Source organism: Lates calcarifer, linkage group LG5 (genome assembly GCF_001640805.2).
Source record: "Lates calcarifer isolate ASB-BC8 linkage group LG5, TLL_Latcal_v3, whole genome shotgun sequence".
Lineage (NCBI taxonomy): Eukaryota > Metazoa > Chordata > Actinopteri > Centropomidae > Lates > Lates calcarifer.
Genome location: NC_066837.1, coordinates 12825871 through 12850375, shown reverse-complemented (window position 1 = coordinate 12850375; position 24505 = coordinate 12825871). Strand labels below are relative to the sequence as shown.

The 24505-nt window shown below is 39.4% G+C and overlaps 3 protein-coding genes across 5 annotated transcripts; 2 read left to right on the top strand and 1 right to left on the bottom strand.

Annotated features, from left to right (window-relative positions):
• The first annotated feature begins 1826 nt into the window (after positions 1–1826).
• ufsp2 (ufm1-specific peptidase 2) lies at positions 1827–6046 on the top strand. Its single transcript, XM_018695677.2, is given in 14 exon segments — positions 1827–1944; positions 2158–2248; positions 2677–2860; positions 2944–3010; positions 3232–3357; positions 3359–3387; positions 3549–3741; positions 3942–4088; positions 4205–4369; positions 4480–4604; positions 4688–4764; positions 5105–5139; positions 5141–5230; positions 5330–6046. Coding segments are annotated over 14 exon segments (1419 nt in total). The 5' UTR covers positions 1827–1941; the 3' UTR covers positions 5417–6046.
• Positions 6047–7726: 1680 nt separating this feature from the next.
• cfap97 (cilia and flagella associated protein 97) lies at positions 7727–16245 on the top strand. Of its 3 annotated transcripts, none has more exons than XM_018695680.2 (5): positions 7727–7927; positions 8645–9612; positions 10369–10649; positions 13989–14151; positions 15146–16245. In XM_018695680.2, the coding sequence occupies exons 2-5, from the start codon at positions 8670–8672 to the stop codon at positions 15265–15267; spliced, it is 1509 nt and encodes a 502-aa protein (XP_018551196.1). In that variant the 5' UTR covers positions 7727–7927; positions 8645–8669; the 3' UTR covers positions 15268–16245. The 3 variants fall into 3 exon arrangements, with proteins under 3 accessions (XP_018551196.1, XP_018551195.1, XP_050926551.1); XM_018695679.2 differs by having other exon boundaries at positions 15143–16245; XM_051070594.1 differs by lacking the exon at positions 15146–16245 and adding an exon at positions 14647–15136.
• Positions 16246–16469: 224 nt separating this feature from the next.
• slc25a4 (solute carrier family 25 member 4) lies at positions 16470–18828 on the bottom strand. The gene is given in 5 exon segments (XM_018695681.2): positions 16470–17055; positions 17171–17311; positions 17421–17718; positions 17720–17908; positions 18585–18828. Coding segments are annotated over 5 exon segments (1005 nt in total). The 5' UTR covers positions 18801–18828; the 3' UTR covers positions 16470–16894.
• Between the last annotated feature and the right edge of the window lie 5677 nt (positions 18829–24505).

Genomic DNA, 24505 nt, shown 5'->3' with positions numbered 1-24505 from the left:
GCCATCAGTCATTTCCACCACACTGTACAACCAAATAAGTCCAAAGATTAACTTTGCCCATTTCCATATGATGAATGTGCATTTCTAATGTGAGTTTCCATACTGTCTGCCATTTCTTCAGTCTCTGCACACACTCTTCCAAAGATCCTAACACTCTGTTTATGATATGCACAGAGATAGCTAATCTCATCACAAATCAGGCCTAGCACTCTAAGTCCACAGGAACTTAACAGCCATGACCTCAGACAGTAACAATGTACATACACTCAGTTTAACAAGAGGAGCCTTTTTTTTAGGCAGATTGCAACATTCAAGCACATAAAGCCCTGTAATAGATACTTACAGATCTTCTTTGGTAATGTTGCATTTATGTACTCTTGTAAATAACTGATCCACATACAAATCAGCACATCAGATAAACTAATGTTTCTCAAAATAACTGTTATTTCCATAATGACATTTAAATATGGTGTTACCGTTTCATTCAAATGTTCATAAGTCCTAACACTAGAGTATTATTTCTTTTTCTAACAATCTCCTGATTCAGCCGAGTGATTTTGAAAACTTATATGAGACAAACCATCTCAGCTCCTTTTCCCACTAATCTAACAAAGCACTGATGATTTTTTTTCTTGAAGCAGTATTAGAACAAAATTTCACTGACCCCATTTTCAACTTTACCTCCCGACATTTTCTTTATTTGACTTTGCCATAATGACTGACAACAGTTAATAAGTGTTCACACATTTAGGTGTAAAAAGGCCTGTAATGTGAATTCTTCCATTTACAGATGTTTGTCTTTGTTTGAGAAAAAGCAGGTAAAATAAATGTAACTGTTATCTGGTTTGTCTTCTTCACTATAACTGCAGTATTTGATGATCATTTTGTTTTCCTGAGCTTACTGAGTTCAGAGTGTTTTGGTGGTTATGTTTGCTGGAGGGGATGATAGTTAGAAAGCTTCCTCTTCTACATGCATAATAACTCTATACAGTACAGTATCTCTAACCCTGTGTCCACTCATCCTGCCTGGCCTAGTACGCATGGCTGCCATATAATAGCCTGAGGCAAACAGGCAATGCACCAAGAAACAGGTTTCACTGTTTTACTGTTTATTATCTGTGACTATTTGAACTCCCTTTGAATTATTTATCTTTATAAAATAATAATAATAATAAAAATAATGATTTAAAAAATATAGATAGCTGAACAAAAAGATAAAAATGCAGGAATGTTGACGCATGTTTTCAAGTGTTGCATAAGATGGGTGACATGGGCACTGATGCTGGAATAATTAGATGTAGTATGCCTCACTAAAGCTGAACACACTTCATACTGTACAAACAGCACCACCACAGGACATTTTACATTACACTACAGCAGTGAGCAGCATGACTGCAGAATTTTTGAATCCATAGCACCTATAGCAGGTTTTTTTTATTATTATTTCTACTCAAATGTAGAACACAGTAGTTTATTGTAACTCTTTTTATAATAATTTATGTATATACTATATGTAGATCTCTACCAACTGCCCTCAGGATATTTGTGTTGGAAATCCATAGACTGACAGTTTGAGGATGAGCCAATGAATGTCCCCCCAAAAAATTATTTGATTACATGTTATATATATTATTAATTATTCAATTATCTGTTTACTATAGTGTTTTGATCACTTTCACTTACTATGTGTTTACAGAACCATTCAATCAGGTGTGACAGTGTAAAAGGGTATAATCCATAGTATGCAGTCTTATCCTGTGTTTTCCGTTTATTACTGAGATTATCTTTTACCAGTTACATTGAACGCAACATCAGTGGGTGGGGTCAGTGTGGTCCAATAGGATGCAGCGGTCAGAGACACGTTGTATAGTTCCTTCAACAGACATGTCAGCCTCCAGTTCATACACAGAGTGATTTTAAATTACTGACCTAAACTCCACGATGGTGAGTCTAACGATAAATTAGCTCGTTTAGATGAAACAGCTTCATATTATCTTCAGCTGGTTGTCAGCTGTCGCTACTAGATAAGTGCCAGCTGACAGCGGCTCCTCAGTTCTTCTTTAGCAGTCGATAAACCACAGAGTAATGTAAGTGAACGGTATTAACTCTGTCAGCTGGTTCTCTCTCAGGCTGCTAACATGTCTTCTGCTACCTCAGGTTTTTGTTGACTCACATCCCTCCTACACTGGGACCATCCTCCGTGTTAGAGGGCCGCTGGAGCTCAAATGTCGGTTGGACAGCACAGAGGGTACTTTATGTTTATGGACCTCTAACCACAATATACTTTATTCAAACGTGGGTTTCTCGTGTTTGTATTTTATGCTTCACGTCTCTGCTGCTGTAACAAAAATAGTTACTGCAGAGGAGGTATATTACCAGTGGTAGAAGAATGTCAAATCCTTTATCAAAGTAAAAGCACCAACACAGCAATCTCAGTATACTCCAAAAATCCTGCATGAAAAATTCTACTTGAGTACAGAAGTATTACCCTCAAAATATACTTAAATATGAGAGTAAAAGTCTAAATATCATTGTATGTTGTAGCATGAAGATTTGCTTGAATCAACTGAGTAGCCTACATAAACATACACAGACAGAAACTTAAGGCCTTATCTTTATCATATGGTAAAATGGTAAAATGACCTGTATTGTCTGTTTCTCTGTCGTCTCTGTCAGTGTCACAGATACAGAAGGTGATCTCAGGAACATTTGAGACCCTCCGCTCTCAGGTGAAATCTGAATCCTGTGTTCTCACAGTCTGTGACAGTCCTGTTGTTATTTGGCCAAACAAAGGTGTTAAAGCAACACCCGACGAAATAACTCCAGACACACTGTGTGAAGAGATACATCAGTGGATACAGTAAGTCACTTAAATCTTTTAGTTGATCATGTTTTTTTCTTTTTGGTTAGCTGAATAGTAAATCATAATTTTATCTACTTCAGGACAGATGAACAGGAGAGCTTTGGCAAGAAATCTGGGAAAAAGAAAAGCAAAAAAGGTTCAGCAGTGGTAAGTTTCTAATATGGAGATGGATGTGGGAGTGCCAAGACAGAAATAGTAATTGCTGGAACACTGCTAAGTACTTACTTTTGTACCGAAAGGTAACCTGTTTCCACAGCAATGTAGCAAATTTTCCACTTGACAGATACAGTACAACATAGAATATTTAACAACGCCTTATTGGTTTTATCTTGTGTGTTTATGCCACTGTACTTGTACCTGTCATTTAGAGTGTCATAAACCTTCGCCTGATGATGGAGGTGTCAAGGCCCGGCCCACTCCCAGCTCCTATCCTCAGCAAAACAGTCCAGAAATCCCACTTCCTGTCTACAACTCTTCCCATGGACTGTGTTGTCCGAAACCAGCTGCAACAGCACAATCAAAGAGTATATCTTATCTTAAAGAAACCTGAATTTAAACTGCTGATCAAACTCCATAAACTGAGTCTATCAGTGTTAATAAACTTGTCACTGACTCACCACCACACACATTACTCCTCGGTAAAGCTCCTCTCTCACTGTAAAAGATTTGTGTTCTGGTGTTGCAGTGCCTGTGAGCGCCTGGTGGAGGCGCTAGCTCATCAGCTGTGTGAGATGGAGAAAGTGACCTTGCAGCACATGAAAGGGACTTCACTGCTGGTCCCTGAGCCGTTCCACTTTCTGCTTCCAGAGCCAGCAGGACTAGTGACCGTGGTTTACCCAGCAGGAGTGCCTGACAGCCAACTAGAGACGCAGCGTAAGGTGAGAAGCACAGACTGGGCTTCTTTAAAACCCCAAATAAATCCAGCAAGCAACATGTAAATCTCCTTGTATTAGATGCATCTTTATTGCTCCAACATACAGAATAGAAATGAGTGCTGAGGTACAGAAAGTTTCCACATTTCCAGCTTCTTGCACTTACATAATACACTGCCCTGCCACCATTGTTTCTCCGTCTGTAGGAGTTGCATCAACAGTTTGAGCTACCAGATGACAGGCCTTATTTTAGAAGAGCCAATGCATACCACTTTCCCAATGAGCCCTACAGAGACGGTTATCTCCGAAACCCTCATCTGGTCCTCACACATCCCACCCTGGACGATGGCAAGGTATTGCATATTACCATATCAGAGTTTGTTATACTCTTGTCTGCTCTTTTGAAGATGGATACTGAGATGTACTCAAGGAATGTGCAAGGAATAATAACGATGATTTGCCTGTCAAGGTGTACTTGGTCCAAGGGATCTACAGCTATCACCACTACATGCAGGACCGTATGGATGACAATGGCTGGGGCTGCGCTTATCGCTCCCTGCAGACCATCTGCTCCTGGTTCCAGCAACAAGGCTACGTAGAGCGGCCTGTGCCCACTCACAGAGAGATCCAGCAGGTAAGTGCCTCTGTAGATATGATCACAATACAATAAAAAATGTTCCTGTATTTGTTTTTTATGTCCATGTCCAAGATGCCTGCTTCTGTTTGGGTTTACTGTTTTACCAGGCTTTAGTGGACGTTGGAGACAAGCAGCCATCGTTTGTGGGATCACGCCAGTGGATCGGATCCATTGAGGTTCAGGCTGTTCTGAACCAGCTGCTTGGGGTCACGTCCAAGATCATGTTTGTGAGGTGTGATTACATGTCTAATAGCACCTTGTGTATGATAATGGATGGTTTGGATTAATCTGACAGCTAATCTGTGTACTTTTCAGTCAGGGGTCTGAGCTGGCGTCTAAAGGCAGAGAACTGGCCAACCACTTCCTTACTGAGGGAACTCCTGTCATGATTGGTGAGCCAAGTGTCAGGTTTTTAATACTGAGACTATACATCACATCTTAAAGGCCTAGTTTCTGTTTTGCAGCTTTTTTGACCAGTTGTAATGTTATTGATTTTGTCTGATGCTTTAATTTGTCTTTTTTACATATAACAGCATGTGTAAACACTGGACTAATTTAGCTCATATTCACAGCTATGAGATGAGAAACAGGAATGTTTATTTTATAAATTCAAAGTACTGTTTGATTGCTGTATACTATATACACTGGGTTCGGCATTTTCAAAAGCCCATGTACAAATCTTTGCTCCCATTCAGAATCACAGCTTTGTTAAAACGTGGCCATGTGTTGCAGGAGGGGGAGTTTTAGCTCATACTATTCTGGGTGTAGGCGTGGAGTGAGACCACCGGGCAGATCCGCTATCTCATACTAGATCCACATTACACAGGAGCAGAGGACCTGCAGGTTATCACAGACAAGGTAACTGCTACAAGCTTCCACAATGGCTGCTTTTCTCTCTGTAAAGTATAACTTTCCATATACAGTGTTGATCTTGGTGTGTATTTTAATCTTTCTCAGGGCTGGTGTGGCTGGAAAGGACCAGATTTTTGGGATCAGACTGCGTATTATAATCTCTGTCTGCCTCAGAGGCCAAAGATGACCTGAGCTCTCACAGCCTCTCAGATGGAGAGGATGAATAACTGTTAGTTTTATAAGGAATCTGTCCAATGTTTCAAATTTGAAGAATTTCTGGAATGAAGTTTAAGTCTTGTAATTTACCCTTGCAGTTCTGGTTAAGCCCTACATAAATTGTTGTCATGGCAACAAAAGCACAGCTATTTACAGATGTAATTTGTTAATATTGGCTGGTAAATGTATATGTATACAGGCTCATTTTATTTAGGAGAGAAATACAGTACATCAAGGAACCCACCATGACTGATGCCAAAATATGGTCTTTACTCCCATCGCCCCAACACATATTCTACTGTACTATATGGCTGATTTTACAAATGATTAAACTGTACAGTGTATCTTATTGTTTCTCATTTTTTCTTTGTTTTTTTTTTTCAAATGTTTTAACATTGCAGTCTAAAGCTGAAACAGTTAATTATTAGATCAGTCAGTTCAACAGAAAATGATATTTTTTACGAATTCATTCTTTTCAAGCAAAAATGCCAAATATTCACTGATTTCTGCTTTTCAAAATATGAAGGATTGTATAACTTTCTTTGCCATTTATGGTGGTAAATTTAATGTGTGTTGATCTGATAAAACAAGAAAGCTACAAAATCACTTTGTACTGATATAATGGGCCTTTTTCACTATTTTCTGACATTTTGTAAACAATGAAATAATTGTTAGTTGTAGCCCTATTACAGACAAGTAAACAACACAGCAGGTTCTAAACACCCACTGGACAAGTGTCTTTTGTCATGGACACCCACATTTAAGGATTATTGTTTTGTTTTATTGTTTAAACCAGTAGACTGCATAAGGGGATATAACATATAAGTAAAGAGAAATCAATTCTCATTCTTATGCATTCTTTATGCATTCTGTAATTTATTGTGTATAGTGAGGAAATCACAGTGAAAAAACAGTAATTCTCATTTTGCTGTGGACCTCCTGGAAATATTTAAAGGACCCTGAGCACCCTTGGTCCTGCTCTGAGAACTACTTGTGTATTGAAGAAGCACTGTTCCCTCTGACACAGCCCATTATTGGAAAACAATCACTCCCTTTAATTAAGTTTTGACAGTCACTCAATTACCAGAGTCAGATGGATGCTTCTCACCAGCAGACATGAAGAAATGTGAATTAAATCGTAGCCTATACTTTTGTCACTCCTGGGTTCCACTCCATGGGTTGATTGTGTAAGTATGGGGACTGTCACAGAAATACCCCCATTCAATCCCCATCTCTACCCATCCTGCATTGGCATGCAAATTCAATGACAGTGACCAGACACAGGTTTATACGATAGATTCCCCCAAGTGCTATTGTCCTAGGACATCGGCATTTCATTAGTGTGTGTCACTTCTTGGTCTAACTATGTTATTAGGAGAAAACCCGTGACAAATTGTAATTTCAGGGGACGCGCCTCCAGATAATCCCCTCTCTTGTTAATGGAGATGCACTAGGGAGAGCAGTTACTTTGGCATAATAGATCCCCAAGGAAAAACGAAGTGACCTCCCCTCCATTCTTCTACAGCTTCTGTCCCTTAATATGTTTAAATAGTTTTATATTGGTGCTTTTGACTGCAAGGCTAAATCACTGCAGTCTGAGGTTTCATGTTGTTTCCTTATAAAAATAGCTGTGTAGTAGCCAGATTATGCTAATATGTTGATACCTGTCATGCAAGACTGCCTTAAAATGTAAAAATACATCTCTAAATAAGAGAAAATCAGAGAAAAATAATACAAAGAAAAACGTGCATACACATTATAATTGTTCAATTGATTCACCAAATTAACTCATAAAATTGTATGTTTATTTTTATCTTATCTTTAATGGTTTGATATTAGATTCAACCCAAAAAAAAAAAAAAAAAAAAAAAAACATTTGGGAAATTCTGTGTGCAATTAACTTTAACACCAGTCAAAATTAATTCAAATACCTTTAACCCTCTTACAGCACATCATTCCATTTTGCATAAACCCCATCTGTTCAAAACATATAACTTGTAATACATTTATCTAAGGTCAGTATTACACAACTGGAGGATTGGAAGATTGGGTACAGTTTGGATTAGTTGTTTTGAACACATTTCTATATGGTTCTAAAATGGTAATACGACTAAATTGACTAATGCAATTAAATAGGGCAATCGTGTATACTTTTATTGTATTTTTAAAAAATAATTATATTCACTTTCAACTAGATTTTTGGCACATTTTGTAAAATTATTATTTAACACGTTTACTTTTGCTAACATCTTATATTATAAATTGCTGATGCAGAGCCAAAGACCGTTTCCAGGAAGTGACGTAGCGTAGTTACTAGGCACCATGTCACGCTCACCACATCCAGCCGTAGTAGCCCGGTAACGAAGATTTTGTTTTTAATGCAGGCTTGCGGTTTGTTTGTTTGTCCTTTCAGCGGAATACATCTTCTCTAAAGAAGTACATGCAAGTGTAACGTGTGTCACCGTTTGTCGTGCGATCCTTCGTCAGGTAAGGTATCGTTGCCATGCAGCTAAAGTTAGCTAAGCTAAACGTATAGTTGGAGTAAGTTAGTTAGCTAGTCGGCTATTAGCCTCAAAGTATACAGTTTGTGTTGTAGGTTCCAAACATGCTTTGTCTTCGTGGTGTTTTTAAAGGGTTTAAACTGTTATGTACTACTAAGAGAAAAGTGTTTCTTATTAAACCGTGCTGTATTATTTCCATGGCTGGTCTGTCCAAACCCCATGCTAAATTTGTTTGTAATGCTATAGTGATATCTTAAAGGACCGTACCAGTGTGTTTGCAGGTTTTATCCCATTGACTACAAATCATAGACCGTACACTTTGCGTTCTTGTTAATCACTTTCAAAAGCCTCTTTAAGAGTTTTAGATTTTAAGGTGTATGTATCCTACAACCACTGGTTTACATTTATGTTTTGATGGTTTGTAAATCAGTTAGCCAACTCTTTAAACCATGACTGAGATGTGTAACAGGGTTTCAGCTCATGATTGCTCATGACTGATGAGATCATTATCAATTATTGATTTTATCTATGAAATTTTTGAAAAATAGTGTCTTCAGATGTCTTGTTCAATGAATATTCTGCACCCTTGATAAAAGAGAAAAACAAGATTAACTTTCTGCAGATCAACTAATCAGCTCTAATGTGTAATCCATCACATAGTACATCTGCAGCAAGTCTGAATCAGTCTGAATCTGTCCTACAGGTTCAGTGCATTTGGACAGACTGTCATGTTCAACCCCAGTGAACTAGAAGGTGAAGTGGATCATTCGTTTTTCGATAGTGATTGTGGTGATGGCAGCTTCAGCAGAGATAGATGGAAAAAGATGGAGAGCTCACCAGTGCACGAGAGGCTTGGTGCAAAACAGACTGCAAAACAAAAAGATGGTTTGTCCCCAAGGACTGATGGGATTAAAAAAGACCAAGTGAACAAAAACAGAAGCACAGAGGAAAGGAAAGAGAACAGCTATCAGTCAAAGGTGGAAGAGAAGAGCAGGGCATCTAATGCATCATCTATTGCCTCTAGGTTAGATGAGGTCATCAATAATAGCAGTGATAGTGAGGAAAATAACACGTTGCACTTTAAAAGGCCCGATGGAACATTTATGGCTTTGTTGGCTGAGGGCAGAGAGGTACATGATAAGGATGTGTACAACCAGAGTCCTAATGAGACTGAAGAAGAGGCATTACCATCCAGTGCCAAACACTTAGGCTCGAAAAGGAGAAATAAACAATCTCCTAAAAAACTGATAAGAAACCGGCGCACCCGAAGTCCATCCCCTTCTTCAACCGAGGCCAGCATAGACGCAGACTCAGAAAGCTCCTCTCGCAGTAGCAATGGGAGAAGCAGTTTAGGGTCCCCCACCCTTCCCAAACCCAAGAAGTCCTCTTTATGCCCTGGAGAAAGAAGAGCCAGAGTGGGCTCAGCGGGATCTCGGGATTTACCTGCCAGCCATACAGAGGAGTCAGATGATACAGTGACAGATGTGAGCCCCCTCTCCTCCCCTGACATCAGCCCTCTGCAATCGTTGGACCTGAACCACACTGAGGCTGAACAGGGAGGCCTTACAGAGCAGCAGCAGCAGCATCAGCAGCAGCAGCAGGAGAGTGTGCCCTCCAGTGGCCTCAGCAGTATACATCAAGACGAGGACTCAGATCAGGATGTGGATGAGTGTGAGTACAGTTATAGACAATGCTACAATGACTATGCTTTTTGCTCTAAACAGTGGTTCCCAGCCTTTTTGGTTTGTGGCAGAATTAAAGTATTTAGTATTTTAAAAAACAAAAATATCAAATTAGAAAAAAAAACCTATAGACGATGTCACAACCCCTAGACTGGGAACCAGTGCTCTATAATGTACCTGCTTGGTCTAGATTTGAGTGTAGTTAGTTTTTTATGTTATTTATTGTGTTATGCACACGCAAGTATCTAGCACACATGGACTTAAAAGACACCAGAAATACCTCTGTAGTGTTGAAACATTTGTAAGACTGAAAATTACACATATAAATACATATGTAACAACTTTTTTTTCCTGTACCAAACTGGACAAAAAAGGGTTCCCTTCCTAAAACACGGCTCATATAATCATAATTATAATCATCCATCCAGAAGAAGTCATAAGAAATGATGAGCATTTTACTAAAAATATAGCCCTTAAATTATTATTTAATCATCATATATTGAGCAATAAAACACTCAAAAGTCTTCTTCAAGCTCACCTAAATCACAAGATAAACAAGGACAAACATCATAAACTTTTTTTGGCTCTTTTTAAAATTATTCTTTACATTAAGTTCTACGCTGCTGTTGTTTTTCATGAGACAATATGTTCAAAATGCAGGATTACTTAAACATGGCATGAAACAAGTAACTCTCTTTTAAATGCAGATGAAGATACTCTAACCATTGTCCTTTTCACCAATCAGACTCTCTCAGTTCAGAGAGTCAACTTGAAGATAAACTGGTCTTCCGCTGTCCTGGAGGGAGAAACAGGAAGAATTACTCATTCACTAATGATGAGGTCCGGCGCATAGATCGAGAGAACCAGCGACTTCTTCGGGAGCTGTTGCGCCTTTCTCCCTCGCCCAGGCCAGGAAGTGTGGTTAGGAAGAAAACCAGTATGGCTGGTAACTCGCCTCTTGTTCGCCTCTCTCACAGCGCACTCAACAGGCAGCGGGAACAGCAACGCATCGAGAGGGAGAATCTGGTGAGTTTGATACTTGGCTTGATACTTGATTTGCTTATTTTTTTTAGCATCAGTCAATTGTCATGTCAATAGTTACATTTATGGCATCTCCTGGTTGGAAAAATCACTGTTCAGTTCATGGTGTTTTCTTTTAAAACATTTTACAATGCTTTAAGAAATGCAGACGTGTTTTGTGGTCCATCAGCTACAGCTCAGCATTATTTGTATGTGTGTTTTTTTTCCGTTTTTTCTGTTTATTTCATGTATTAGAATAGGTTTCCTGGGGTCATCAGCAGACATTAGTTGTGTAGTATATGATTTAGCAAAGGTGGTAGGGAGGCACTGATAACAAATCTGAGGCCAGCGTGAGACAAAATGCGTCCTTTTGAGTGTAGTGGCTCCTGTGCCCAAGCAGTAAACCATCTATCCATGGAGTCCAAGTCAAATTTTCAGATTTGACCTTTGACACATGTATTAGTGATGTGTGATACTGCAAAATATAATATTGATAGAATACCAAGTAAATACAGGGCCAGTATCGCTGATATGATACCAATACTTTTTACTTAAAAAAGCAGCTTATATACTTTCATGCAGGGGAGAGCAGTGTGTCATGGTTTATGAGGTGAATGCATCATCAATATGCAAAATCGGAATACGTTTTCATGACCACTAGGAGATTTTGTCAATTTTGCTTTCCATCGTTAATTAGTCACTCAGTCAATCTGCTCCTGTAACAATTACAATCCTCCATCCATTACAATCTAATGGATGGAGGAGGAGAAGTCAGCTTAGATGCCGCTGGCGGATGAAGGCACTGCTGACTTCTGCTCTCTTTCGTCATCTGCCACGAGCTCCATGGAGAGCTCAGGGTTTGGCGAGAGATTGAGCTGAGTTTTCAGGACCTCCAGCTCTGTTTGCAGAATCACTTTCTCCTTCACAAATCTGATCTCCTCCGCAGTTTTTTGATGGAGGCCGTCCTGGTCATCCATCATCTTTTGCACCAGGAGCTTCAGATCTTCTTTCAGAGCTTTGTTTCTTTGCTCCTCAACCTGAAGTTTATCCTGGGTGAACTTCAGCTCTTCTTTGAGTTCTTTGTTTGTTTCTTTCTGTACATTGAGCTCTATCACAAACCTTTCCTGGTGGAGCTTCTTTTGGTCTTCTTCCTCCTCTACCTTTGTCTTTCTGCCCCTGCCGCTCAGCCAGAATCTTTGCCTGGAGCTCAGCCATAAGCTTAGCCTGGCTGAACTTAAGTACTTCAATTAGAGCCATGTTTGAACATTTCTCTGCCTGGATCTCTTCTTTGAGAGCCATGTTTGTCTGTTTCTATGCTCAGCATAGTATGCTGAGCTTCAGTTTGACGAGAGCCATGTTATCTGTTCTCTGCTCGATTCAGCATAGTTAGCAGGTTGAGTTTCAGTTCATCTTTGAATGCTCTTTTGTTACTTTCTGCTTGTCTTGATTTGCTAATTTGTCGACTTCAATAGTGATGCATAACATCCTCAGTCAGTAGTAGTGCATTGGCCACAATCACAGCACAGAGTCTGTGTGGATAGGTCTCAATCAGGCTGCATCTGGACACTGCAATTTTTCTCTAGTCTTCTTCGCAAAACTGCTCAGGCTCTGTCAGTTTGCACGGGGATTGGGTGTGAATGACCCTTATCAAGTCCAGTCTTTACATCAACCACTGCAGCCATCTACTCTATTTCTATTTTAGCACATTCAGAGAGAGAGGTATCAATGATTCATTTAGTTGACATAATCCACTAGACTGTTTTACTGTCTCAATAATTTCCTCTGAAACGTGGCTGCATGTCTACTGTTATAGTTTTAAAGACATGTTCTTAATTTTTTTAAATCATCCAAGAGAACCTGCAGTTTACATACATTGACTAATCACTGTCAGAAATTTCATACAGTAAATACACATATTTTTATAGCTTTAGTCTGTGTGTGCATTATGATGTTATATATTACTTTTTATGTTAATAGTTACATATGTTTAAGGATACCATTTCTATAGCCATTAATTGTTTGGGTCAGTGTCAGTCTGAGAGTGTGTCCCCCTGAAAGCAGACACGGATGGACTTGGACAGATGGCAGCAGGTGGCAGACCAGCAGCAGCGCCATAGAGTGACATTATAAGACAGTTCAGCCTCTGCAGCTTTAGCCTCTCACCTCATATATTAACTTTGCTTGACCACCAGTGATAAAAAACACAGCTTCACACAAGCAGCAGAGTTTAAAAATGACTCAGGAAATTATAATTGGATTAAACATGTGCAGCCAGCAGGGTGTTACTGTTACTAAGTGAAAACCGAGAACTAGCAGAACTTTTCTTTTACTGTCACATATGTCTCTTATTATTACACATTAGACAACTTTCATTAATCCTTCTTGTTTTGTTATAAGGGAGTGTGTTCAGCCATTTTCAGGACAAACTGTCCTCCCTCTTGATTCCATTTCTCTGCGTTGTCAGGAGTGCTTTTCGCCTTCTCTATTCTTAGAGTGAAGTAATTGAATCTGCCGTGTGATCAGTGTATCCACCCCACACACATCACACATGTCCTGCACAAGTACAACTAGTTATACTATGTATTTCAGTTATACAATAAGCTTCATTTTCTATCCAAGAAGTGATATTGATACAGAGGGAAGAGAGATTTTTTTGTCATTCACACACTGGAAAAGCAGTAGGTGACCAGTCTGTGTGCAGTTACTGTAGAAATCAGTTAGTGCCTTTTTATGACCTCTGGAGAATTTCAAACAGTCTCTTGACTGTTGAGCTTTTCGCTAGTTGCATTGCTTCATATGGAGTTTTTGCTTACGGAGGGATTTCTGCACAGCATGCATGTGGGAGTGTGACTGCATGTATGACATTCAGCCACTTGCCTACACTGTTTTGTTTCATGCTGTTTGGTTGTGTATGCTATGAAGTAACAGATATTTTTCTCTTTTCATAATTTTATTGGATTTTAGAATGGAGACAATTTTGTGCTTCATTTCTGGTTCAAATACATATAAATGCTTTAAGTGTTATTATGTGTAATATATTGTGGATGAGTAAATGAAACAGGAAACCACAAATTACTCAATAGATAAAATGCTAGGTCAGATCAATATTTGTTGTGACAGCCTTTGGCCTTTAAAACAGCACCAGTTCTCCAGACCATCTGTTGCAGGGCTCCTTATTCTTCTTGATGCTGCAGATATTTATTTATGTCTCGCTATATGTTTAGGGATGTTGTCATGCAGCAGAATGATTTGGGACTCCTAATTTACATAACTTATGTTGTTTTACGAAAACATGTCCTAGAGTAGACGTTCAAAATATGAGAAATGTGTATGTGTTTCTTACAGGCTTTCCTGAAGAGACTGGAGTCTGTTAAGCCTACACCTGGCCTGATGCGCTCAGAGCAACTGGCAGACTACCAGCGCCAAGTCGGATACCTGGGAGCTCCTTCATACCCCATCTCTGGGTCCACTTCAAAGAAAACGAGGTCTGCCAGCAGGTCAAGCTCAGGTAGGTGATTCTTCTGCTGTGTTAAAAAAACACTAACATGTTTTCTATATAATTTATATACCCCAAACAGTATGACAACATGGTTGTTGAAAACCTCCTCATACAAAGTCTTCAGCAATATATTTTATAAGAGAATTTAAACTACAAGCATGTGCCTTCTTGTCTATCTCTTTACCCATTTATATATTTAATATGTATGACTAAACCAGGGGGGCTAGGATTATCACTTTATAGACAAACCCACTTGTGAGGTAGCTTCACAGCATAAAGGCACCTGTTCACCCAAACCTCACTGAGAGTTTTGAGTCGATCAAGAGTCTCCTCTTGTGGATTCAAACATTACACACAGCAACAGAAGTGTGTAGCAGCCTGGTGGTGTTTGAATGTGATAATTTAATCAAGGCGAACAAAGAGGATCAGCATGTGGCACTGTGTTGTGTAGCACTGCTCACACTGGAAGCGTATTTATCGCACATCTGACCCTGCTGCCTTCAGATGGCTGCAGAGGTTTAATTAACAGAAGGAGAAGACTTGCAGGCAGTGTAAAGCAGCTATGGATGACTGATACCGGTAAGAAACACCCATTAATTCACAGATCAGTAAGACTGCCCCACTCACATTAAACCTTTTTAATGTTAATTTAAATAACTGTTCTGCTTGAAGAGTGTGATAATACTTTGAGTTACCTTTTTAGCATTTTTCCATTATCGTGTAAAACTGTACAAACTTAATGTCCTTGCTAAGTCAGACTTTAAATCATTTGCTGATAGTAGAATCCAGGATGCTAAATGACAATAACATGCTTTACTAACCCTGATAAAACACAATTGTGTGTGTGTGTGTTTGTTTACCTGTACTCTACCTGTTTGTTGAAATGTTTAAATATTACATACTGAAATGTAAAATAAAAATTCAAAAATGTTCAATATCTACTTTGTATATGTGATTGTAAGTCTGTAATCAGAAAACATCTCTCTGTTGTCCACACCAGCAGGTCCCAGGTCAGCCAGTTCAGCCCACCACAGTTCCAGGGCAGTTTCCACCACCTCTGAGTCCAGCAGCACGCCTGCACCCAGGTCAAAAAAACTGAGCACAGCCCGGCCAGCCTGGTGCTAAGAACACCGCTGTTTCCTAATCTACAAAGAGGCACATCGCCTGGTTCCCTTTACTGGTATCCATTCATCACAAAAGGTCAGGTGTGGAAGGTACAAAGTTCAAATAATCTTTTTTCTCACCATACCTTTAATCAGCAAGTCAGTGGTTGTGTTATCACGCTTATCCATTCAAAAGAAGATATGACTTTTTTTCTCCTCCGTGATGCTGAAATATAGCAAGTGATGCTCTGGGTTCAAAGCTGTTGTAATGCATGAGAATAGTTTAACTGTGGCTTCTGAAAACTGCAGTAAGTCTGCACAGCAGTTAGCTCGCTGTATTTTCATAGAAAATGTTGCCTTTACTTCAACAGCCATGTTGTAATTATAGAAATAACAAACAATTAGTTGTTTTTTATTTGAGTGAATGAGTGACATTTCAATTAAATCTGCAATTTTTTTGTTTGGTTCCTTCTCTCACATTTGTACAATATATGATGTCCTAAAACAATTAAAAAGTTACTTGAGAGTTATTTTTCTGGTGTTAAATATATTTTGTTCCTCATAAAATTAAGCTGCTAGCTCCACTAGTTATCAGTTTTAGCAGCCTCAAATAGGGGAATGGTTAACAGTAAATCATTGTCACAAAAGGAAGAGGATTCCTTAATAGTTTGTAATAGTTAGGAGAGTAGATGTACATTAAACTACTCAGTATTTCTGTGGTGCTCATGACTTTGAATACTTTAAAAATGTTCTTTACAAAACCAAAAATACTGTGGTGAAAGCTTTTCTGCTACTTTTTGCTTGACATCTTTTGTCCACAGTGTGTCTTTAAAAAAAATGGCAGAATAACACATATGAACAGATTTTATGCCAAACGATCAATTACTAAAGGTGAAAATCAGGCTAATGACAGTGGATATTTTGACAAAATCCTACTGTATTTTAACTGTATTGTGGTCTGAATGGGCATTTTTCACTGAACACACTTTGTCATGTTACAGTAGGAAAAACACTGAATAATCAGATTAATGATGGCTGAATTCCATTTAGCTGCTTCACTCTTAGGGTCGTGGTATTGGAACAAAGCCATCATTAATGTCATTAATAACAACTCTGCTTTTCCAACTATATGACAAGTTAAAATGTCTGCTGTGAAAATGACCTACACTAACTGTAGATGACCGGTTGCCGTGACAACAGAAACATGCATAAAAAAATGGACTATTAGACTAAGAAATCTTTATTCTTAATAAAATAATGTAAGAGGTGGGCTACATGGGTCAGAGTGGTCACAACATAACAACACATGGGCCTCAGCAACTGCTTCACAAACTGACTCTAACATGAGGAGCATATGGCGGGTGTTGACGTCACCCTTTGCATCATCACAACATCTCCACTGAACCACCGGACTTGACTTTTGTCACACTGAAAGTTTGTTTGTGCCTTTTGGCGCGTCGTAGATGGGATATATACAGATTTCTGAGGAGGCATGTTAACCCAGGTCAAGTATACCTTCCTTCCCTGGACATGTTGCAGAAGAGCACATGCCCACATTGTAATTCACCACAAGCTGTTATCATTCTATCAGAAGAATTAAGACTTAAACAAAGTGAAGGGTTTCCTGGGGGACTGGGAGATTAGAAAGTTTAGTATGTGTACTTCTTGATCTCGTCGTACAGCACCAACACGAAGGCGCCACCCATGCCTCTGATCACGTTGGACCAGGCACCCTTGAAGAAGGCTCTTGATCCCTCGTCCTTGAGGATCTTCCTCCAGCAGTCGATTGTGCCCTTGTACATGATATCAGCTGTGGAAACAGAGACATAAATAATGATGCGTAATTCCCATGGATATGTGCGTAAAATGCGGAGTTGCGACAAACCAATCAAATTCATCAGTGAAAGGACACAACGGACGCTCACCTCCTTTGCGTCCAGACTGCATCATCATACGACGTCTGACGGTGTCGAAGGGATATGAGACGAGACCAGCTGCAGCGGTGACAGTCTGGGCAATCATCCAGCTGACGACGATGTGCGTGTTCTTGGGATCTGGCAGCATGCCTGTACGAGAGAAGAGTTGCCCACTAATCATGAGAAAATATACATATACAGTGTTAAAAAAAAAAAAAAAAAAAAGATGTTAACGGTCAGGTCGAACAGATGTGCACACCTTTAGCTGTGTCGAAGCATCCGAAGTAGGCCGCTCTGTAGATGATAATACCCTGAACCGACACGTTGAATCCGAGGTAAAGACCCCTGAGGCCATCGGTTTTGAAGATTTTGGCGATGCAGTTTCCAAGGCCGGTGAACTCTCTCTCAGCTGCGCCCTTACCAATGTCAGCAGCGAGCCTTGTTCTGGCGAAGTCAAGAGGGTAGACGAAGCAGAGCGAAGTCGCACCAGCGGCGCCGCCGGATGCCAAGTTGCCGGCGAAGTAACGCCAGAACTGTGTTTTTTGATCCACTCCACCGAAGGAAGATCTTCTTGTACTTGTCTTTGAAGGCGAAGTTGAGAGCTTGGGTGGGGAAGTAACGGATCACATTGGCCAGGTTGCCTCTCCAGAAGGAAAGAAAACCCTGTTCCTTTGGGATTCTGACCACACAGTCAATGATTCCCTTGTACTGTGTTTCTGCGGTGATCTGTTTGCTGGCATGCTGGACCTACAAGCAAATACAATAGAAGTTCATTAAAAAAAGACGCAAACTCCAGAGTGTGATGAATTATCAAGTGGAACTTGAATTTGTCACAACTTACTTATATATATTATATATATTCTTTTGTATTTCACTTTTGATAACTTAATTACATAATCTTAGTCTGTGTGTCATATTCTCCGTCCAGGCATTATGTACTGTAGTTGTAGCAGCAGCCTACAGGCACTCTCCTGTCACTTGAGAGTCGGCTGTGTATTAGATTACATACTTCAGGTTAAATTTAGCAATTCACTTTCACTAAATATTACTGCGGTCATCTCTTATAGTGGAGTAATAATTAACATAATAAACGCACAAATAGCACCGTAACTTATTATTATGGCTATTTCATTGAAACACATATTAAGGTGCCCTTGCCATCATCCCCATCATAGTAGCAAAGTCCTGTGCGTAAAACCATCTCCTCACTGACGCAGGACCTCTCACGTGCCCCTTGACATTACGCAGGAGACCACATGAACCTACTCCGTGCACAATTAGACTTTTCTCCCTTTTAGAACAAATTCAAGTTTTACATTTTGGTGTTCGGTTTGTCGGTTAGTCAACATTTACGCACACTTTACGCACAAATCAGTGACCATGCGGCCATGCTGTGGGCAAACAGTTGGTTCAGTTATTTTACCTGCAGCAACAACTTGACTCTCTCTATAGGAGCGACAGCTGTTTTTGAGATGGCAGCGGCGATGCCACCAGCCAAAAAGTCCTTCATAAAACTGACCACCGCGTCCGACATGGTTGGATGCTTCTTGTGCAAATTTGAGACCCTCTGACAGTTCCAAACCTCACCAAGGTCCTCAAGGAAACCCAACGCCCCTCCAAGTGGACGAGGCTCCTCCATCTGTCCTAATATATCAGCGCCATTTATCGCGAGAATTTTGAGTGATGGATTTGCATTTTGTCAAACAGATAAACGAGGTTGAATAAATATCCGAGGTTGAAGGTCAAGACGTGCGCCATGTTCACGTCCAATGCCATTTCCAAGCCGGGGGACGTTTAAAGGACACAATCTGTGTAATTTGATTGTTATTAAAACAAAGATTTATTTCTAATCTAATCTAATCCTCATCATGGTAACGTTTATTACCTTAAATCCTGCTGGTGAACAGCCTTCTCACCCACAATCCAAACACACACTTGTTGGGTCAAGTGAGTTTCCAAACTCCTTAAAATGAAATAAGGAATTATGGAAGTGCATCTTAACAGGGAATCAACGGAAGTTTTTTACATATTTACAGTCTTCCTACAGAGAGTAGACCATTTTTAACATTTCACACCATATGTGTGATATGACTTCGATGCTTAGTGTTCACCTGAATCTCATTATTTTCACTCATAAACATATTTTTAAGGCCACTAAAGGCAATGCAAAAGTAAAGAAACGTTGCATTAAACCAGGGGAGACGTCACTTCAGGTTGAAATACAAGTCGCTGATTCTGGGTCAGAGGTCAGGTGGATGGTCAACCTTTTTCTGATGGAGAGAAAATAAGCATAAAGCTTTCAACCCTAATCACCACCCACAACTCGCTCTTCATTTATTTTATTATTATTGATTTTGTTTAAGGCCTTTTCCTCTCAGCGCATTGGCCGTTTTGGCACCTCTCGGAAACCTGCGTCAAGTTAGGAGGAGATTAGACAGAGTAAAAACGGAACAAACATTTTTTTTGTTTCAAAGTAAGCACACCAGATTGTTTCAGTCAATTTAGTTGTGAAATATCGCACCGGAAATCTAAGTCTGGCCGACTTGACACGTGGGGATTTCACAAGATCTGATATGAAAACGCAACATGATCCAAGCTGGTAATCTGGCCAACTTGGCTTCGTTTTATGTTCCACTGAAGAGACGCTGGACATAACGTACTACAGAACTCCAGTCCGCTAGTGTGGCTCGACCCCAACACTACTTCATTCATATAATCACAAAACTTACAGCTTTCAGTTGGCTGTCAAGATTTTTTTCTTTACAATAACAGGTATTTAAAAATGTACATCTGTGCGAACTAATATGGCAATAACAATATGTGTCGTCATTATCCTACTGCAGCTGAATGTAAAATACAAATAAGTTTAAGAGAACCTTAACGTCTTGAATAAATTAAACTAAATGAGAATACAATCTGACATATACAGCTGTTATGTTTTTGATGTTTCCATCTCATGGCCACATGGTGGCGCTCTTTGACTGTGTGGATCACAGGCAAACTAACAAAGTTTCAAGATGATCCATAACTGGATAATCTCTAACTAGAAACAAAGCTGTAATAAAACTCAGTGATAGTATTGATAGTATTATTTGGTAACTGATATTATAATTACTACCCACAGGCTAGTTATTATAATATAGAAACACTAGTACTTGAGGGCAGCCAGTCTAAGTTACAGGGAGTTCCTCTGAAATTAGATGTCACAATCCATAGTTTTTATTTACAACTAATGCTATTTTATTTCGTTTTCATAGATTATTTTACACAATTGTCAGTTCATTAAGAGCACCTAGCCAAATCTATGCAATAAATCCTCCCTTCATGAAGGTTATAATGTTCAGTTTTCACTGAAACCGTGTTAGAGAGGAGTCAGTTTAACTGTATGATAGGCTGTAGGTTTATGATACTGTTTTACATTATACAGAGAGATGTTTCTGTTAATCAGCCTACCCTCATTGATTTGAAAGGGGTGGATAAAATAATAAAAGCACCTCTCAACATAATGTAATACAAGACAACAGCAAAAATAAACAGAAAGTTGAGGGTAGTTCAACTATGTAGAGTGTCCAGTCTCCATGCTGCTGTATTGAGTTGACTAGACTGGTCAGTGGGTGGCACTATAGAGCTGGGTTCCAATCAAGAGCATCCCTAACCTCCCCAAAGACCGGCTGAGGTACCCAGTGAAACAGGTGCTTTATCCTCGTTTACTCCACACTCCACACACAACAATACAAATAATGCACCACTTTACTTGTTCCCCACAGGGAAACACTCTTAAGTAGCCCCCACCAGGCAGGTCAGAGGTCAGGCTCAGCTGCAGATCTGCAACCTCAGACCTGGTTAGGGATTCAGCATCTTGTTCATCGTGTCGCCTTCAGTATAGCAGGTGTTTGCTGACGCAGGGGGGTTGCACCTGCTTTTTGACAAGCAAAAGTCACACTTTTTGCAGTCTCACACGTAGAGTCCTTGCTAAGTCGGCTTTCCCAATTCACATTTTTCTCCTAAAGAATCTTAATTCTGAGCTGCCAGGGATTGACTGATTTTATGCTATTGTTTAAGCTTACAGTTCTTAATTTTGAAGGAAGCGATTATCTTTCATGCGAAATTCTATCTCTGTTTGTTTGTTGTTTTGTTTGTCTTATTTATTTTGTCGTTATTGATGAGTTAGAGTGAGAGAGTTTTGTATCTGCAAATTTGCCTCTCATATTACTTTGTATTTATTTATTTATTTGTAAATTTCACCCACAGTTGCTCATCTATAATTATAATCTAAAAGTATCTAAACCATTTGCGTGGTCAGAGGAGACTTTGCAGAGTTGATCCACAACTCATCAAAATCTGCCTTTCGTTTATTTCCAGACAAAGCTTTAATTCCTCGTTTACTGCTGTTGAAGCTCTTTTTTGTACTGTTATTTAAATCTGATCTAGATTTGCGAAAGTCGTTGCTCAGTAACCTTGGATCTTGGAGGTTGAGGGAGGGGTCATGGAGGGGGTGTGGGCTTGGATTTGCATTTTGAGTATGAAGAGCTGCAGGTGTCAGACAGTTAGATCCCCCCGCCCCTCCACCAAACACACATAAACATGCACACACGCATACACAAATCCGTTACGCACAGCTCGTACCCTAATACAGTCACTGATTTTCTATGTTAAAAAGCAACTGTGAAAAGCATCTTTTTCTTCCACTGATCCCCTACTGTCTATCTCAGACCAGTAGAGACTTGAAGATAATGGAGATTATGAATGTCAGACAGGGTTAAAACCACAGATATTAGGGTCAAAACTCACCAGCATGGGACCACTGGTTGCTCCTGACTCCAACAGTTTCAGACTGGTCATGTCTGGTTAGGATTTTATTTTTTAATATTTGAAAACCTGCCGCTTTGTTATAATTGTTTCAAATAAGACACACTAAGAAATGATAATAGAGTTGAAACACATTTAATTTTACATCTCTGCATAATGCCATGCAATACACAAAAACCACATCAAACCATGTAATTGAACTGTGATAGTATTGTACTATTAGCTGCTGCATCACAGCAGCTGTTCTTCAGTATTCAGTACCACAAGGAAATATGAATTAACACCACTAATAACAACTCACAATTACATAATGATCATAACAACACAAAACCTACAATTATGTCGACAATTCAGACATTCTTAAACTGGCATGACTTTATTAGGTACACCTATATGATCCAATACAATGTTACAATGATGTTTTACCATTACTGTTGTTCTAGATTCCATTATATTCACAAGTGTTTCTAATATTTTGCCCCCCTCAGGACAAAAACATTTCATTATGACCTCAGTATCAAAAATATGAATGAATTTACATATTTCTGACTTAAAAAAGATTGATGTTATTTTTTATTTACTGTCAACAAATTTTGTTAGTCATCTCTATACTTCTTGACTTCTTTGCACAATCTGTTGCACTCAAGACCAAAGCCCATTAGTTCCTACTGAAGACATAAATCTTTAAAAACAGCCACAAACATATAGCTTCATTCTTTAAAAGGCCAACTGATTTCCTAAAACAGCTGAGTAGTGTAATTTTTAGCAAACAGAAGTAAATACTGCATTTGTTGGGAACTATTTTCTGCAGTGGATTAATACACATTTGTTTCTCAAAATAAACCACCATGCCCATGTTGACTGTAATGAAGTAACATGTCCTGCAGTGCAACAATGTGGCTCACTGATTGATAATTGATCAACTCAATACTACATCATTTGTTTCTGATACAAATGACAATACAAGCAGCATTATCCTGCTGGTTTTACACAGGGATGTGCATCAAGAAAAGCTCAGCTCCTTCCTGGGAGAAGATCATGTTGGCTGTTTATTCCCTCACAATGCTCGATCCCATGACTCCTGTTTAAAGTCACTCTAATACAATCCTCTTGCCTCAAATCCAACAGGCTGGGATGCACACTGAGTTCTCCTGAGCAGACAGAGGGACTGGGCTGTCCGGGGCTCAGAGGGAAGGAGATTATTTAAGTGTTTCCCTTCTCTTCTCTTTGGTGCCATTATTGGCTGTTGGCCTGTTTTCATTAACGTTAAAGAGGCTGACTGAGGACAATATGAGTCAAAGGTACATGTGTGTCTGTGTGGGTAAAAGAAAAAAAAAAAACAGCATCATGCAGCTGACGTTTCTCACCCGCAGTCAGGGCAGTGCCCATGGCAGAGCAGCCAAGGTGGACAAACACACACACACATACTGCTGTGGAGAAGGGAGGAGAAATCCCCATGACCAATCAGGAAGACCTGGAGACACACAGTCAGTGGGGGATGAAGGGATGGACATGGCGGTAGTGGGGGTGGAGGGTGAGAGACACTGGGGCTGAGGGAGAGAGGCAGAGAAAAAAAAAGAGGTTCATGAGAACCAGGGGTGGGGTTGAAATTAAAAATGGGAGAGAGGGAATATGTGAGCAGATCTAGGGATGAGGAAAGAAAGAGAGAAGACAAATGTAGGAGGGTGGGAGTCAAACAAACGTTTTAAGGCTCATTGTGGCTGAGTGACAGCTGTCCATGTATGGTTGTCATCCAAAAAATATCTAAGAGGAGACTCATACAGTGTAAATATATCTCAAAGCCATAAAGGCACTTTTGTTTCCTATGATAAATCATTCTGTATTTAATTAACTTGTCAACACAGCATAGTATCTGACTTAAGATGCTTTATACATGTGTATGAAAATAATATATACTATAAAGCAATATATACAATTACATAGACTCAGACATTTGCTGCTTTTTATTGTTAATATTTGGGGGGTGTCCGTGGTTTCGAAGCGTCGCTCTGTTTATACTTCAGCTCCAAAGTCAGGACTTAGAGACAGCAGAGCAGACAGAAGCTTCACAGCTTAACTTCCCTAAATTGGATAAATTAGACAAAGTAAACTTTGCTCACACTTCATTTCCAGGGTGTAAGGAGGCTGTAGGACGAGAATGGGATCAGTCCAAACAGAGAGGCGTGTGTGTACATGTGTGTTTGTGAGATAAATGCAGGCCTGGTGCTATCTCACCCTTCACAAATTTATTTGTAGTATTTTTGTTGTTTAGTTTTTGGCCCTTTGTGTTAATTAATCAAATAAAAAAATAAAATAAAATCTTAACTCAGAGCATTTTCATCTCTAGAAATATATATATATATATAAATATATGTATAAGAGGCACTGAGCTAAAAAAGGGGGAAAAAAAGCTGGGAATCATTATTCCATGAAATATCTGTTGTGGGTTTTTTGTCATTTTGTAGCTTGTATTGTATTGTATCCCTGTCCACACAGTATTTTTTGTGAATATGGGTAAAATCATTGAAACTCATA

What these genes read in the sequence shown, in the direction of transcription:
- cfap97 (XM_051070594.1), top strand. Translation starts at nt 8,670, where the DNA reads ATGTTCAACCCCAGTGAACTAGAAGGTGAAGTGGATCATTCGTTTTTC. An exon ending in AGATCAGGATGTGGATGAGT is followed by an intron (nt 9,613 to 10,368) that starts GTGAGTACAGTT and finishes TTCACCAATCAG; the next exon opens with ACTCTCTCAGTTCAGAGAGT. An exon ending in TGCCAGCAGGTCAAGCTCAG is followed by an intron (nt 14,152 to 14,646) that starts GTAGGTGATTCT and finishes TGCTGCCTTCAG; the next exon opens with ATGGCTGCAGAGGTTTAATT.